This window comes from Sphaerodactylus townsendi, linkage group LG11, assembly GCF_021028975.2.
Source record: "Sphaerodactylus townsendi isolate TG3544 linkage group LG11, MPM_Stown_v2.3, whole genome shotgun sequence".
NCBI lineage: Eukaryota > Metazoa > Chordata > Lepidosauria > Squamata > Sphaerodactylidae > Sphaerodactylus > Sphaerodactylus townsendi.
The window spans coordinates 41,563,077-41,579,898 of NC_059435.1; the positions used below are offsets into that span (position 1 = coordinate 41,563,077).

General features: G+C 40.7%; 2 protein-coding genes across 5 annotated transcripts in view; one reads left to right on the forward strand and one right to left on the reverse strand.

Annotated features, from left to right (window-relative positions):
- The window catches only part of GSDME (gasdermin E), a 31,016-nt gene extending 23,111 nt beyond the window's left edge, over positions 1-7,905 (forward strand). Inside the window, exons 6-10 of the mRNA XM_048511671.1 lie at positions 657-845; positions 3,716-3,843; positions 5,342-5,531; positions 7,129-7,202; positions 7,456-7,905. Of these exons, the coding sequence (XP_048367628.1) occupies positions 657-845; positions 3,716-3,843; positions 5,342-5,531; positions 7,129-7,202; positions 7,456-7,695 (821 nt within the window). The 3' untranslated portion in view covers positions 7,696-7,905. The remainder of the gene's footprint in view (positions 1-656; positions 846-3,715; positions 3,844-5,341; positions 5,532-7,128; positions 7,203-7,455) is intronic.
- A 1,846-nt stretch (positions 7,906-9,751) lies between these two features.
- The window catches only part of PALS2 (protein associated with LIN7 2, MAGUK p55 family member), a 54,608-nt gene continuing 47,537 nt past the window's right edge, over positions 9,752-16,822 (reverse strand). For 3 of the 4 annotated variants that reach the window (XM_048510541.1, XM_048510539.1, XM_048510542.1), the window contains exon 12: positions 9,752-16,647. In XM_048510541.1, coding sequence (XP_048366498.1) covers positions 16,471-16,647 — 177 coding nt within the window. In that variant the 3' untranslated portion in view covers positions 9,752-16,470. The remainder of the gene's footprint in view (positions 16,648-16,822) is intronic. The other variant, XR_007245728.1, reaches the window with a different exon arrangement.

Here is a 16,822-nt window from a genome sequence, read left to right on the forward strand (position 1 = left end):
CTGTTTCCGCACGAGCAGAAAACAGCACCTTAGGGACAGACTGGATTACACAGTATAAGAGCAGTCCATATGAAATGTGGTACTTGGATTCATTTCTCATTTGATTCTTCAGACAGAACTTCCAATATCATAGTAAAAGCCTTTGATCTGTCTGTTGAAAATGGTGGGCCATAAATATCATTTGAATTCATAATTTTTTAAAAATATGCAGCCCATCTTTCCAAGCAACAGAAGCATTCCATATTGATTTGACAATCTTTTGGAAGCTAAGCAGATGCAGGTTTGGTCTGGGCCCTCACAGTATATCCTCAGCAAACCCTCACAGCTCACTCTCTGGTATCCATTGGCATTCCCTTGCCGCTGATGCAGTCCTGCAGGGTGCACTTTGGACCTCAGCAAGGAAAGAGTCCATTCTTGATTTATGCTTGCACAACGTTTAATCCAAGCCAATGTGGCTAACTAGCAATCTAAATAATAAATAATGAAACTAGGCAAAAAATGTGTGGACAGTAACACATTTTATTTTTTTCTCTATGTTCCACTGTACCCAGTAAGATGTTTATTTGGGTGGGTTGAAATGCAATCCAAAGGCAAATGCAATCTAAAAAAAATTGCCTTCCTGAATGACTGAATTCAAAACCATTTTAAATTGACAGAGTTCTGCCTGCTGGATGAACAACAAGGAGGTTTTGAAAGAGAGAGTTCAGAAGTCCCACCTCATTCTCACTCAGTAATCTTCAGAGATGTTATGTTCCTCCATCAACTGGATGCTGTGGATGGTGGGAAGGCCTCTGGGCCAGAAAGCTCTATCCCCAGTGAGGCTCCATTGAGTATTTTTAAAAAAGGTATGCTTATGATGCTATATCAAAAACAGAATGCTTTATTCACAATAATTGTGGATAATTAGCCTGCTCCACTCTTTCTCTGTACCTTCAATGTCCCCAAGAACAGGGGATATTGTTATGTCAGAACAGAAGAGAGTTGATTTCGTTACATGTACCAGAAATCACTAATTGATGAGAACAGGGCATTGGACCATGGCAGAACTTGCTACAAAACTGTGGAGACAATGTTGGCTTTATCCACTAGCACATGAAAAGTTTCACCCTCAGAATCCTCCTATAGCATTGAAGTTATACGAATGATGACATGTTTCAGGTTTTTTTCTTAAGCCAAGACCCTGAAACCAACTAAATGGATCAGTTTGTATACCATCTGCATTTCTTCCCTAGCTTTCCATGTATGTTTAGAGAGTTTGCATTGATATGGAGTCCCAAATAGGTGTGTGTTGAGGAAAGTTAATCATAACCCTTCCTTATCCATTCTCTGCACACACACACACACCTGTGTTTGCTTGTAACGGATTGCTCAGTGTTTGCCAGAAGGCAAGTGCTTTTGCATGGCCAGTAGAGGCTTCCTGGTAAGTTTGTAAAAACATCTGAAGGTACCTACTGGCCAAAATGTGATGCCTGTGGAGAAAGTACATGTGAACATAATTACGAAGCATTTCCTGTTTTTAGAATATCCTTGCCAAACTGCTCTCAATTAATAATGTTTTAGGAGGCATAGATGGAACAGCAATTCTTGAGCATTTGTTACACAGCATGGCAACAGTTTCTTAATTAAATTCCTCAGTGGAGACTTACTTAGCATCTTGACCTACAGAATCTAATTTTCTCAGCAAGTGCCATCACATTCTGAGAAACCATAGACAGACAGACATGTGGCAGCTGAGGACAGAGATTACACTGAGAGGACATGTGGAAAGTCAGTGAGAACCATGTGCTGAAGGAACAAGTGACTGGCTGTACCTTAGGTAATCAAGGTCCGTCCCCTTTTTCACAAAAAGAAGACAATGCAATTGTGCATTCTTTGGCAGAAATCGAATGTGCGTGCCTTTGCATGTCAAAGAAATCCCGATTCTCTTTTAAGAATAGATAATAATATTTGAGCGCTGGCTTCATCAAAACCATTATCCTTTGCAATGTTTAACATAACAGGTTGTGATGGGTTTTCCAGGCTGTGTGGCTGTGGTCTGGTGGATCTTATTCCTAATGTTTCACCTGCATCTGTGGCTGGCATCTTCAGAGGTGTATCACAGAAGGAAGTCTCTCTGTGATACACTTCTGAAGATGCCAGCCACAGATGCAGGCGAAATGTTAGGAACAAGATCCACCAGACCACGGTCACGCAGCCCAGAAAACCCACCACAACCAGTTGAATCCAGCCGTGAAAGCCTTTGACAATACATTAAACATAACACTTTGACAAAAGAGCATTTATTGTGCTCTGGATGGCTATCAGTACCACTTTCGTTTCCTTACAGTTGCATCCACCATTTTGTTTCCCGTTCCTGCTGTGGGAACTCCCCTGGGCCCTAAGATCCAACCCAAACACAAATAGCAAAATGGCATGGGTTACATTGGCATTTAAATATGATTTTCTAGCCTTAAAAGAGAATCGGAAGGAGTGTGGGGGCGCAGGGGGAGGCAAGCGTTAGGATCCCAGTGGAGTGTTCCTCTACAAAAAGGTCCAGGAACATGTGGCATATTAAATCACACGTCACCTGTCTTGTTTTTGTGAAAAAAGGTATAGATAGGTATAGCCGTGATGGAAATGTGGGGTTTGAAGATGGGGCGGAAACAGAACTTTGTTGACCTTCAAGGTGTTTGTTTGCTTGCTTTTTCCAGCTGCTGATCTGCATTTGTGTCAGTGCACTTTTTATGTGGACTGAGAAGTTGGCCTTCTGTTTCTAATTAGTCTATAGCAGTGCCCAATTCACCCATTTTCCAATATCTGGGATTTTTGTTTTAAAAAGTACTTTCTCCAGAACACAGCAATGGCTGAAAGGAATAAATACATCCCTTTGTATGTCTAAAAGAGCAGTGTGTTTGCTAAAAGCTTCATGTGATTGTATTTTCTTTGGTCACCTGCTGTGCACATCATTCTTAAAGGCTTCTGGCTCTTCCTTCTTATTGCATTAGCCTATTCAAGCAGCATCCCAACCTATTTGCAGTGGAACCCCAAGTATGTTCCATTGAAGCTCAAGATATCTAGTTTGTGGTTATAAATGAACAGAGCATGAACTGAATTCTTTTGTGGCTTATGTTGTGCAACAATCTGCCTTGGCAAAGATCATGGTTCATCCCAACCACCATTCATATTGTCTGTCACTCAGGTTTTGGCCCTCACCGTTCTACTACTCATCTTCATAGCTTTTCTGTACATTTCTCTATTTATTTATACATGACATAAGCCGGATTGAAAATGCCGCTATGCATTCTGATGTCCTTTCTGCAGTGTGTTGAAAAATAAGCTAGGTCTAAACTTGACTGCTTGAAACTGGGAATTTTACTGAAACGCTGCAAATCCATCATCTTAAAATTCTTTTATTAATGGCAAGTAGGACAAAGATTCATTCTAGCGCTTCTGCCAAAGCCATTTTCCAGGTTCTATCTCCTTAACGTGCTATAGGATTTTCCTGCAGAAAAACAACTAAAGGAACATAGCGTCAAATCCTGGCATGGCATAAGAACTGGACTTGGCTTTATTTTCCAGTAAAGATCGTGCTCTGAATTTAAATGATCTTTAGTCATGTTCTAAATTAAAATGCTTTATAAATGTTTAACCTTGAATCATTACACTTGATTGATAGTTTTACATATTGTTTTCTATTAAGCAGGTATTGCTTAGTATGTCCTTTTGTCTTTGGCAGATATTTTACAATTAAAGACCCACTTCCAGCCCTTCATGAAGCTTTCAGGAGAAGATCAGAGTACTCTTTACGAAGCGCTTCGTGAACTTCTACTTCATGAAGAAACAGTGACTCAGTTGGAGGATGTGGTAATCTTTTTGCTTCTTAAACAGAGAAACATTTCCCAAGCACACTTGGTTCTTTTTATTCACAACCAGCTTTTTAGAAAGAAGCAGTGCTGATTGTCATATTTCCAAAGAGCCACAGGTTTTTCTACTTAACATTTACCTCATTGAACATTTGCCTCGGGCCTTTTAGCTGTGTGGTGGGGCTGAAGTGGTGTCTCCTCATGTTTCTCTTACATGCGAAGAGCAGCCCAGTTCTCCCTGCAGTTAGTGTCAACTGGCCTGTTTCCTGGTTCTCTTTACACTGTCCCTCTTAAAGGCACAGATCCGACAACACTCAGTAGTCCAATACTACAGAGTTGATATTCTCTCCCACTCATCTTCCCCTCCACAGACACTCACACTCTCTCATCCCCAGCCTCTCTCTTGCTGCTGCTGTGGGGAGAGGCTTGTTTTTAAAAAGAGGCTTATCTGAAAAAGAAGTTTTTAAAAGCCCTCCCAACAGTGGTGGGATCCCAAAATTTTAGTAACAGATTCCCATGGTGGTGGGATTCAAACAGTGGCATAGCGCCAATGGGGCTGGGCATGGCATGATGGGGTGTGGCCGGACATTCCAGGGGCGGGGCATTGATAATTTCTCTGTTACTGTAAAAAACTCTTACTGTAAAAAAAAGTTCCTAATTTCCAGCTGGTATCTTTCTGTCCATAATTTAAACTCATTATAGCAAGTCCTATCGTCTACTGACAACAGAAACAACTACTTCTCCTCTAATTGACTGCCTGTCAAATACTTAATACTTTCAAATACTTAATTTTGTTTCTAGAAATCAAAAGAAGGATACTTTCCTTAAACAAGGAACTTTACCATATTTCTAAAACATGTTTTTAAAACAGCCCAACAGGGAGAATTATCCCGTTTTCTACCTTCGCTAACCAGCCACATAGGAAACAACAGGACTTTATGCCAACTGTGAAATCATGAATGGTCACTACAGTTTAGTGAAGATTCACCAAATAATTAGTAACCCACTCTCATGAACTGGTGAGAACCTGCTGGATCCCACCTCTGCCTCCCAATCATCAGGGAGGGCTGAAACAGAATGGGGGAGAGGGATTTGAGCCAGAAACAGACTTGTGCTGTTCCTCTATTATAGTGATACATTGCTATATCAATATGAGGGTTTAGAGGAGAAGGAAGGAGCCAGCAACATGGAGGGGGTGGGGGTGGGAAAGGCATGACCAGCAATGCGAAGAGCTAGGTAGGCTGGCCATGGGCAGAGGGAAAAGGTCCGGTGCAAAGCTATGCTTACTGGAAAATCACCCTGCTCTAGCGGTGAAGGAAAATTAACTTCATGCTAGAAGTGGTCTTGCTTGCTATGGGGAGACTAGAAAGTGAAAGTGGGGTTGGAGGAAAAACATCTGTACAAGAAATTTTGCTGCATCAGAACTTTGCCCCCATTGTGCAGCAGATGCCTTGTGCATAATCGGCCTTTGTCTGTTTTTTTATTGTTGTTGTTTACAGCTGGACAATATACACTTAGAAGGCATGCTAGAAAGCTTAGTGATGAAGGAGTTAAAGCTGCCAGAGCGAAAAAGCATAGAAGAGTTCTTACAGCTGATGGGAATCAGTTTACAAGAGAAACCACTGAGGAACCGGCATCAAGATCAGGCGCTCCTTTTAGCTGCTCACATCCTCCTCAGTGCTTTGGCAGGTATGGGAAGGAGAGAGGAATTAGCCACTCTCTAATGAGGATCTGCTTCTATGCACAGCTTTGTTTTACGAGGGACTGATGGCAACATGTGGACTGAAGTTGTATGTTTTTGTTTTCCTGAGATGCTTGGGGTGGGTCTCCGAGTGTTATGTGAATTTGATGATGAAGAGTGCAATCCTAAGGAGAGTTACTCCAGTTTAAGCCTATTCATTTCAGTGGGATTACTCTTCATAAGGTTGCACTGTAAAGCTTCTATGCAAGCCCTAGTCACCATTGTGTCTCTTGCACACATAAGTGGACATTATGCTGGAAATCACTGAACTCCCAACTTCCACTGGATACTGGCTATTTCAGGTAAAGTTTACAAAGTGATGGCAAGGTGGTTGCACACCTGATGTACTAGAGCCAGCAAACAACAACAAAAATCCATACACGGTAAGATTGAAAGTTTTGTAAAAAAAAATATGCTGCCTTAACAGTACTAGGATGCCAGTGCCAGAAGAAAAACAATATTTCATAACAACATGGAAATTAGGTTGTCCAGCTACCCAAATATAATGGGCAGAGGCATGAAGGAATTATTATTTTTGTTGATTTCACAGCTGCCAGTTCTTTAGTTGGTTGTTGGCCTTTTATTTCAATTCAAGCCTCACCCAGAGGCCTAGGACATTGCAATGTATTGGCGTAGTAGTCATGCGAATCCCAGCAGGGCTGCCTTCTGAAACTGACAGATGTTAATTTTGTCGATTTGAAGATGTTTCAAGTGCTGCCCTAGTGTTTTCAGAATGGCACCCACTGGGATGACCTCAGCTGGTTTGTGCCATAGACGCTGAAGCTCGATTTTCAAATCGTGGTATTTAGTGACCTTCTCATGTTCTTTTTCAATGACCCTGCTGTCACCGGGTACTACTATGTTGATGATGATCACTTTCTTGACCTTGATCACTGTCCAGTGTATTGTGTGCCAACACTTTGTCCATTTGGATTCAAAAGTCCAATTTGAATCTTGAACTTCTCAGGATCTTGAACTTCTCATTTTCTGTGACTTTCTTGACCTTCTCATTTTCTGTGTCTTTCTCTAGACAATGTTCCCACCAGTTTTTAGTTATTATGTTGTAATTGTTTTTAGCTGTCCTTATGTTACGACTTCTACCATCTAAGCTGTACTGAAATAACTTACAAGTCATATATTATCTTCCTCAAGTTTCTTCCACATCTCTTTGACTCCTCTGTTGCCTTTGAAAACCTCTGAGCCACTCCTACATGTCTCCCTTCATGTCTTAGGTTTCTGTGATAATGATCAGCTGGTTTTCTTCCTGTCTTTGTTACTGTTCATTTCAGAGAATTGTTCTGCTTTCTGTCTTCTTTGGGGTCTCCGTGTGAGCAGGGAAAGTGTGTTTTGTCCTTGGCTGCATAATACTCTTTCTTTTTACGTAATAACTCTTTAGGATTAGTCAGTCTGTTCTATGCAACGGCCTTCTTTTCTTTCATCTCAAGTGTTGGCTTCATTAAGATTTCAGAACATGCTTCAATAACAGCAAATTTGCCATTTTGTACTTCTGAAAGCTTGTTTTGCATCTGATTTTCCCTTCCACAGAGCTGTCGGATTATGCACTTGTCCTGCTGTGGGCCTGCTGTGACCTCCAGGTCGTCCCTGCCTTGTGTTGCTTGGTAAGTTTTGAGGCATGAGAGGTCTGGATTGGTGGCCAAGCTCTGCAGGATGCCACAGCTGGCCTTCAGCACTATGTGCCAGAAAGCTCTAAACCTAAGGAAGAATTCTGCAAGCTCAAATGAAGCAAAACTCTTTGCACGGTCAAGTGTCTTGCTGAATTTGAACAGCATGTTCTTGGGACAGAGTGGAGGCTGTTTGAAAAAGAGCTGTGTTTCTGTGGCAGTGATTCTTTCTTTCCATCTTCCTGAACAGCCTGATATGACCTCCCTGGATGGTACATTGACACTCGCAGACCCAGTGCTGGCTCCGCTCACTGACGTGGGAAGATTTCACCTAGTACAAAGGCTGTTTGCTTCATCAAACATTAACCTTGAAATGACAGAGTCGTCCATCAGAGCTATAACCATGAAGAAACCTCAGTTTTTACCAATAGTTATTTACATAGCATTGTACGGTTTCTGTGCATTAGGCTGGAAAACAGAACTGCAGTGAAATAGCAGCTTGCTTAACTGTACTAAGACCACTTGATTCACATGTGTCAAACTGAGCTGGTTTGCGGCAGTGAAACTGGAGATGTAGCAAGACTGGGTCATGTGACTCTACTGAGAGCTGAAACTTATGTACAAATGAATAACTATGTAAAATGTGGTTCAAGGGATGTTTGTACCAATCAAATCTATATAAATATGCTTTTTGCACAAATCCGTTCATTGTCCTCCACTGTTGTGGTACACAAGTCAAACACACATTCCCCTTAAGCCAGCTCATGTTTGTACATAAAGCATTTTGTTTTCCAAGGCATTTGAGTCTTGAGCCCTGTTTGTTCTCCATCTTTTCCCCTGGACACACACAGTGTATTCACCCAAAAGCTTATCCTTCACTTCAGTGCGGGCATTCTCCTTCCTTTCTCAAGGATGATGAACAGATCTTTTATGGATCCCCCATTATCAGGGACATCCTGATTGCTTCCTTTCTCTTTGTGCCAAGGCAGAGGGAAAGCTGGGAAAGTAATAGCGCCCCCCCCCCCCCTTGTTCCAGTCTTACCTTATTGCTGGCAGAGAGAACCTGCCCTGCCAACAACATTTGCTTCTTGGCCTGCTATCTGGCCAGGCTGCAGCACAAGGGAAATGCAGCACACTAGCACAAATGCAGTTGTTCTCACACTGTATGCTACCTGCTGCCCTCACAGACAACTCATGGATATACATGATGATTAAAATGCTGTGCATTCCAAAATGCCTTCTGAAGAGGTTTGAGGCTCTGTATGTACTGATAGATTTAATTCTAACTTTGAATAACTCAAGTGTATGGCAGATTTACCACTGCCCCTATGCCTTTAACTACCTTGACTGCAATAAGGATAGTCTGTATTTGAACGTGGAATGGCTGTACTTTTGTAGTGATTTTTTAAATCTCCATGGCCTGAGTGTGTGTGGAGGGGCACATCCAAGACCGTGGGCCCTGAAGCTTCTGTTCTTTTCCCTTTAAACTTTGCTCATGTGCTGTGGAGTCCACTGCCTTTACAACCCTCTTCACTTCCTGCTCCTTAATTTCTCTTTTTCCACAGGACTGCTTTTCAGTATGTGCCAACGGTTCCTTACTCCCCACCTCCTTATTCAAAGCAGCCTTTCTCTTCCAATACACACAACTGAACTGTGGCAACCATTGTGATGTCCCCCACCTTCCCTAACTAGACATGTCTATACGCATTCTATAACCTCAAGCTAAGGATTCAGATCACACAAATACCAGATTGCAGTTTCTTTTGAATTAGGAAGTGACACAGGCCCTCCATAACAAAGTTAGAAGTGTGCCTGATGCCTGGGGAATAGGGAGATTAGGCTGCTAGGGGACTTAATACATGCTGTTCTGAGAAGAGAGATGCTCACGGGGAAAGTTTTAATCCCTTGGCCTATCCAATACAGGATGTTGGCCGGTTGATTTAATTAGGATCAAAGGGAAGTAGTTTTCAGCTGATTGTAAACTGATGAGCTTGAGCTGGTCTCTAAGCACACTAGGTAGCATTCTCTTTATTGTTATTCCAGGCAACGTTAATAGATTGAGTTACACTGTTGGCTCCAGTATTGGCAAAACATAACAGGCAGAGCTGCTCAGCGTTGAGAGCGCACAGCAGATAAGAGGGCAGCTCTGCTACAACAGAGGAATTAAGTGAGTCAGTGTGCTCCTAACTGGAATCAAACACCTGCCCAACAAGAAAGCAGCCAAGAACAAGGCAGGTTGGCTCAAACAATGAATACTTTTCAAGTTTATCATCACTGATATTTCTTCCATCTTCCAGCTATAATACCCTTTAGTTTCCAAAAACTTCTTAACTGATCCATTTGTCTGAGTAATTAATAGCTGACTAATTTGTGTTACTTTTCTCATTGTGTCGCAGCCCTTGGCCTTCTTTCCTCACGAACGCTGTATGCAACATAATTCAGTGGCTGATATGTAATTTCTGCCGTTAGAATATTTAGGACCATTCTAGGGCAATACAGCAGCCCATTCTCTGGGTAACTTATTGGTAACAGGCAACAGCGACATCTTACCCCCAATATTATTATTATTTATTTAATATATACAAAAATACTTTCAGAGTTTACAGGATTTCACGGATTTATACATTTCAACAATTATACAGAATGACATGGCAGAAGTTTCAAAAGTTAAACTAGAAGTTATAGCTGACTGGCAGTTGGTTTACCCCTCCCCCTCCCCACCAATATTGTTCTTGGGTTACTATATTTTTCATGGACCTTCGTCAAATTACAATAGAGTGAATGTGGCACACAAACATTTTACTGATATTTCATTCAAGAAACCCAAAAAGTCTGATCAAATGCAATATTTAACCTCTGTTGCACAAACAATGCTCATTTAGAACCCAAAACACGTAGATGACATGTTTAAAAGCAATATTGTTTAAGCAAATTGTGAACTGCATAACCTTGACAGAATTCAAGATTTAATTGATAAAAATGCCCCCCAAAAGGATCTACTTAACATGCTATGTTTCATTTTGAATACAAAGTACAAAGGTGTGTTTTCCCAGTTGGTTGGTACCCTAAGTTTTCTGCTTGTATGTAGATTGTCAAATTTTATCCATGAAAGATTTGAAGGCTGGCCTTATGCCAACTGATAGCCTTGCTAAAAACACTATTTCTTTGCAAACTAGTCACAACCATTGTTGCAAAAATTTAACAAAACATACCCACACCTATTCAATGCAGAATATTTCATTATCTCTTGAGCAGACACCTCCAGGAAACAAGCAATTTGCCTATTACTGAGGACACTATGAGCTATTCACATGTTCTGCCAAGTAAAACCATATCAGGCAAAGTACTTTTAAATAAATACATAATTAATCCAGATTTACACAAATGGTCAAAAATGAATCGTTAGCGCTTTCTGCTAGATTACGGCTTCCTTGTTTCCTATATAGATACTAGTTAATTAACCTTTGGGAAATAAATTTCTTCCTGTGAAAAAAGAGTTAGGCACGCCTGCTTACATTGCCTTTCTATTACTATAGCAGCTACAGTCACATTAGAATAAGAGCCTTTTGAGCAAAAGGCTTTGCACCAGGTGGGGGAAAGCACTAGGTAGTGACACGTCAAGGGACAAAAATGACACTTCAATTTCCCATCCCCTTCTTTGGATATAGCTTCTGGAAGAATTTAAGGGACACTCACTTTCCTCTCTTGCTGCTTCCGAGATTGCTTACAGGCAATTGAAGCAGTTATCAAATGCACTTTTCTCCTCCAACAAAATAGGTTTTGCGTCCCCCACCCCAGTAGATGCAAAGCATGTCTGGTGCCAAAGCAGTGATATTCACTCAGTGACTGGGGAATGTCTCTTCTGAGCACCACTTCCCAATGTGCAGTTTTGCCATGTTCCAGGAAAAGGGGCCGGGCCATTGCCTGGTAGGGCTTGTGGTCTGCAAGTGGTTCCCACCTAACAGCTGCAGCCAGAGAGGCTAGAAGAAGATAGGTAAGCTGCAGGCTGCTGTTATTTAGATCGCATCCCAAGGATAAAAAGCTCATCATTTGCAACAATCCCCACCTCTGCATTCTCATCCAGGCACCAGGATGGCCATCAGGAAAGCAATAAGCTGCCTGTATAGAAGAGAGAGTAAAACTACCACCATATGGCAGCCACTTGGAAAGAGCAAGTGGCATGATTTTACTCTCTCATTCTCCACAGTCAGCTGCCCCACCCCCACCTGGCCTCCTCACCCCGCCTTGCCTGACTTGCTGAACCTCGTCCTTCAGGTACATGAGAGCTGGCTAAGGTTCAAACATGGTGGCTAGAAACAATCCTACATACTCAAAGGTACTTGGGTAATTTTAAAAGTTAACTTTGTAATAATAGTTTGCATTAACAGCTGTATTATTATGTGCGTTTAGTGGGGCGGTATATGGGGCATTAAGTAGTCACGTGACATTTTTAGTTGATAGAAATGTGAACTGTTGCTCTCTGCAAACCGCAGAGCACCATTCCTCAAAAACAAATGCCGCCCCTTCCCCCCAAATCACCAGTTAGGCTTCTGCAAAAAGCTAATTTACTTTCAAGCGTTTCCGTTGTGGTTCATCTTTAATGGTTTTCTGACTAGAAGTCCAGTACAATCATTAACTGGGTGCCCCACAAAGGCATGGCAATCAATTTTCTGCACATCTCCACTTCAAGAACTGGAGCAGGCCCTCTCCCCTGCATATGCAGTGGACAAGAAAGAGGGGGAACACATCACTCTTCTTGGCCTTGCTAACAAGAGGGAAAATTGCATCTTTTTTCCATCCTGCACAAATGGCAAAGGATATGAAATAGACATGCTGACACATGCATTGATTTTGCATGATTTATTCTGCTTCGATTAGTTTAAGGAAAACAAGTAAAAATATTCATCTTAGCAGCTTACCCTTGTCTGGGATTTCCCCAAACAGGTCTTCTAAGGAGGCTTAAGGACTAGAAACTTGCCTGTATAAAATCTACCACAAGTAGAGATTCAGCAAGCTCAAAAGCAGGGGGTGTGGAACTCATTTGTTATGAGGGCCAGTAACATACATGTGAGTTGACTGGGTCAGGCCCCGGGGGGGGGGGGGGGGTGGCTCCCTTAGCTGGTGAGCCTACAGCTGGCTCTCCAGCCCTGATTAGCACTGAAGAAGGGGTGACTGAGGGCTTATCAGGGCCAGGATCTGACTGGGAAGGGTGGGGGGAAGCTTTGCCTCAGCTGGCTTGCGGGCCTGATAAGCCCTCTCAAGGGGCCGGTTCCAGCCCCCAGGCCCATGTTTAACACCCCTGCTCTAAAATATCAACCTGCTCTTGAATATTTTTGTACCCTTTGCTATAGTTACAAGCACAAGGAATACAGTATTTTTTAGCAAAACATTTATGAACACTTAGATTTCAAGTCCACAGTCATTGGCAGAGCCATTGTGACAGGATGTTGTGCTCTAAAACACAAGACAGGAAACTGCTGTAGGACAAGCTCTGCCTCTCAATTGTCTACGCCTGGGTCCAGTTGTGTTTGCTACTTTCACCATGGTACGCTTTATATTACGCTTTCTGACCATAAGGCCACTTTTACCTTATTTTGAAACTGTACTTGCATAACCCAAAACAATTGCAGCTCTGTCCTTGAAAAAAGCATCCAATAACTGAATGTGCAGAAAAAAACATTTAAAACTAAAATTTGATTTGAGTAGCCGTGTCCTCCATCCATTCAGTTTACAGCTGTTAGAATTTTAATGTCAATATTTCAGCCAAAAAGTTGAAGGTCAATCCCAGCATTCTCAAGCAAAGCTATATAGGATCACAAACTCAGCATCACTTGATGAACTGCATAGTTTACATAAAAGCCTAAAGCTGGGTGCAACTTTCTACTGAAGACGAGAAGAGAGAATCATGATCCAGCTATGATTTCTGGAACACCCGATTTTATTCCCTGGCAACATGCATAAATTTTTATTTTCCTTTAATTGTACATGTTAAAATATATATAAACTTTGGCTTTCCACTCCCATTTGTTTCATTCAACACCAATCCTGCCCACTGCATGCACAAATATTTCTGATTTCTATTGGCCCCTAAGACTTTAGACTGGGCCCAGTCAAGAGAACAGCCACTATTTTTCATTATATCTGCATCCACCAATAGCTGCTCCGGTACATTAATATCAGGACAGGCAGCTGTGCACTTGTTAAGCAACAGCTCTACTTGGCGGAAACATTAAGTAGCATCTTGCTACTATTTGCATGTACTAATATAATACTAGCAATGCATATATTATCTGTTCATGGAAGAACCACCAAAGTACCAGGTTTTAAGTCAATCCTACACAGTAACTCCAGTCAAAACCCATGGAAATGAATAGGCTTAGACTGGAGCAACTCTGGATAGGAGTGCATTGTTAGCCTTCTAGCCAACAGTTTGCCTGGGAGGAAGTAGAAGTTGATCTGAGACCAGCAATCAGTTCAGAAAAACAAAGGTGATGCAATTTGTCCACCTTTCAATTAATGGCAACTTTTCAATGGCTGATCTTTGAAAACAAGCGAAATACACATTTAAAGTCCAGGTGGTAGCTAGTCTTGCAAGTAAACGGCTGGAAGGAAAATTAGTTATTCAGCAATCTTTCCCCCTATAAAGATCCAAATTAATTTCAGTTGGGCTTCCAGCTGTATCCAAGCCATTACAAGTTTGCATAGGTTACTTATATACACCTGCAAACAACCCAAGTTTGTGGAAGACCTTGATTAAGCAAACCAAGTTGCTAAACTGTAACTAGTTGGAAACCATTCACAGAAAAGCTGTCCCTCTGCTTCTCACATTTGCTTCACTCCAGTCCTAAAGGACACCTTTAAAATAACCCTTCTGTTACTGCCTGGTGCCTAAGCCTTACTGCTCCTCCTTTTTTGTATTTAACGTGTTGTCATGGTCATGCCCTGAGTGAGAGGACCATAATTCTGGCTAATGTTCTTTTTTCTTTCATGTCAAAGGAAAGAATACCCAAACATCTTTATTTTCAAAATGTCATATTCTGCATGGTTTAGTGGCACACTGATGTAAACACTGATGTAACTCCCCCCATAGCAATACAAAATACAAAGAGGCTTACTTTCTTCATTTTAATTCTACCCAAGAGATAATTTCTAAGCCCAGCTACCTAGAGCCCCTATCTCAAGCTGGCCAAAGGCAGTCAGATCAAGCTAGCTGGATCTGTTGTCCAGTAAGAAACTTGAGTAAGCACAGCAACATGAACCACAGCTGAAGGTGAAGTTTGCTTCACAAAAGTCATTTTCTAGTGGGAAATATCTAAACAAGAAAACGTTTGCCTGATAAGAGTGGTCACAACATTGTACCTCTGGAATCCATCATGTCAATATTTTTGTGTTCTTGTAGAGTTGCTCTAGGGTCTAGGCGCTGACCTCACGAAAATAGCTTTTTTTAACAATCTGCCATATACATTTTTAAACATTTAAAGTATAATTTTAATGCACCAGAAATTAATGAGTTTATTAAAAATATTTTATGTTGTTAAAAGCTAAACTCTTAAGTACCAACAGCAATTAAAACAAAGATACGCAATCGTATGCATCATATTTATAAAATGTGTCTTTTTAAAAAAAAATCCCTAAAAGGGTTTTTTTTGTCATTTAGAATACTTTTTTTTGGTGTCTCATTAATTCTCATAACAACTATCCAAACCCTGTTTTCTTATGCATGTGATCATTTGAAGAGGAGCAACAAAAACTGTTGGTGCGGCCCCAGCCTTTTCCCAAAAATGCTCCTTTGAAGGGACCCTGCAAAATGATACTTTGGTATTGAAAAAGAAATTCAGAAGCCAAATGCCCGTCTTCAAATGGGCTGAAATAAATGCAGTGGGCAAATGACCACAATTTTAGGCACCCAGCATGTCAGTAAGGATGAATGTGAGTTCAAAAAACAAGAATAAAGTGAGAGAGTGTCACCAAACCAGCCTGTCTTTGTGGCCATCTGCCCTGATATTAATTAAATGGAATATACATCAGCAAAAACGTTTAAATGTCCAGGATGAAACTAGTGATAATAAGAAGATATCTGCTGGGTTTACTGCCTTAGAAAGAGAAATAGAACGAGTCTTCTCTTGATCTTATGTAAAAAATTACAGTTGGAAAACAAAAAAATAAACTCATTTATAAATAACATGTTTGTCAGCATCCAAAAAACAACTGTAGTTTTCACACGCTATTTGGTAATAAAGCAGTTTAAACATAAGATAACAAGTAGCTCAAAATCCCATCACATCACATTTCATAACACATATAAGCACTCGAATATTCCCAAGTGAAAAATAAAAGCCTGTTAGTTATATCACACAACAATATACAAATACAGAGCAAGGTCATAGTACCAAAAAATAAAAAGCAGACTTTGTTCTTTTAAGCAATGGTTTTTCACAAGTGAGAACATCTATCCTACAGCAAGGTTCAATATTGTAAGGCGGTCACTCGAGCTTTTTTGCCCTGATCCCAAACACAATGAAGAACATGATACAGTTCTCCTATACAGCAGGACTAGTTCTAATGGGTTGGTATAGGCTGCTAAGACCAGCCTTGTAGAGGAAGTCCAAGGTATTGCTTTACTTCTTTGTAAAAGGGTAATATAGAGAAAGTCTATATAGTACATCTGCCTAACACAACGAAACAACTGCCGAACTTATAGAAATATTAAGCAAAAAAATGTGTCTGTTACACGGCTCAGTGCTGGTTTGTTTCCCAAGTATTGAAAATTCAGCTCGCATCAAGAAGAGCAAGATGTTTATTAAGGTAAGGAGCAGTGTCTTCTCCTGAAAGAGAAAAAAAACCTGACCGGATGAACAACTTGATTTGAACAAGAGTTTTACAAAAGAAATCTTCAAGTATTTTTTTTCCTTATCACAGTGAAAATGTAAGACCAAAATGTATTAAAGCGAACGACTGGAAAGTTTCGCAGATGAATAGAAGGCAAAAATAGTAAAATGAAAACATTTATAAAATGCTTTAACACATTTTCTTCATGTGGTATGAATAGAAAGGTTATTGGTAAAAAGTTAGAAAAATTAAAATAAATTACATATTTAAGTACACTTTCCCTTTCAACATTTTGTATAAAAATCTGGAATAGCATACCACTATTTGAATATACACAGAGTAAAAATTTATCAGATGCTGCTGTTTCAACTCTCTTCTATTCTGTACAATGTTATCTTGGTATAATGTTCAGTGTTGGCGACCATCTTAGTTTGCATCAGTAGACCCAGCTAATGGGGACCCACTGTGGTTCTGTCCTCAGTTTCTCGGTAGCAGATTGCAATTTTTCAAAGGCTTTGTCTAAATTGTCATTCACAATGACCAGATCAAAATAGTGGCTGTAAGCTCTTTGGATCCGTGCACTCTCGTCTACAGTTTTCTTCAAATCAGTGTCCTGTTAGAAGACAAAGAAAGGGGTTGAAACCATGATATGAACAGGCAGGGGGAAATGGCACTGGACCCTCAAATATTGGTTTCAACACTAAGAAGCACTTTTTAAAATACATTTAACTTAGAAAGCAACATAATTGAGTTCAGTGGCACTTCCTCAGAAACACAACAGAAAAATA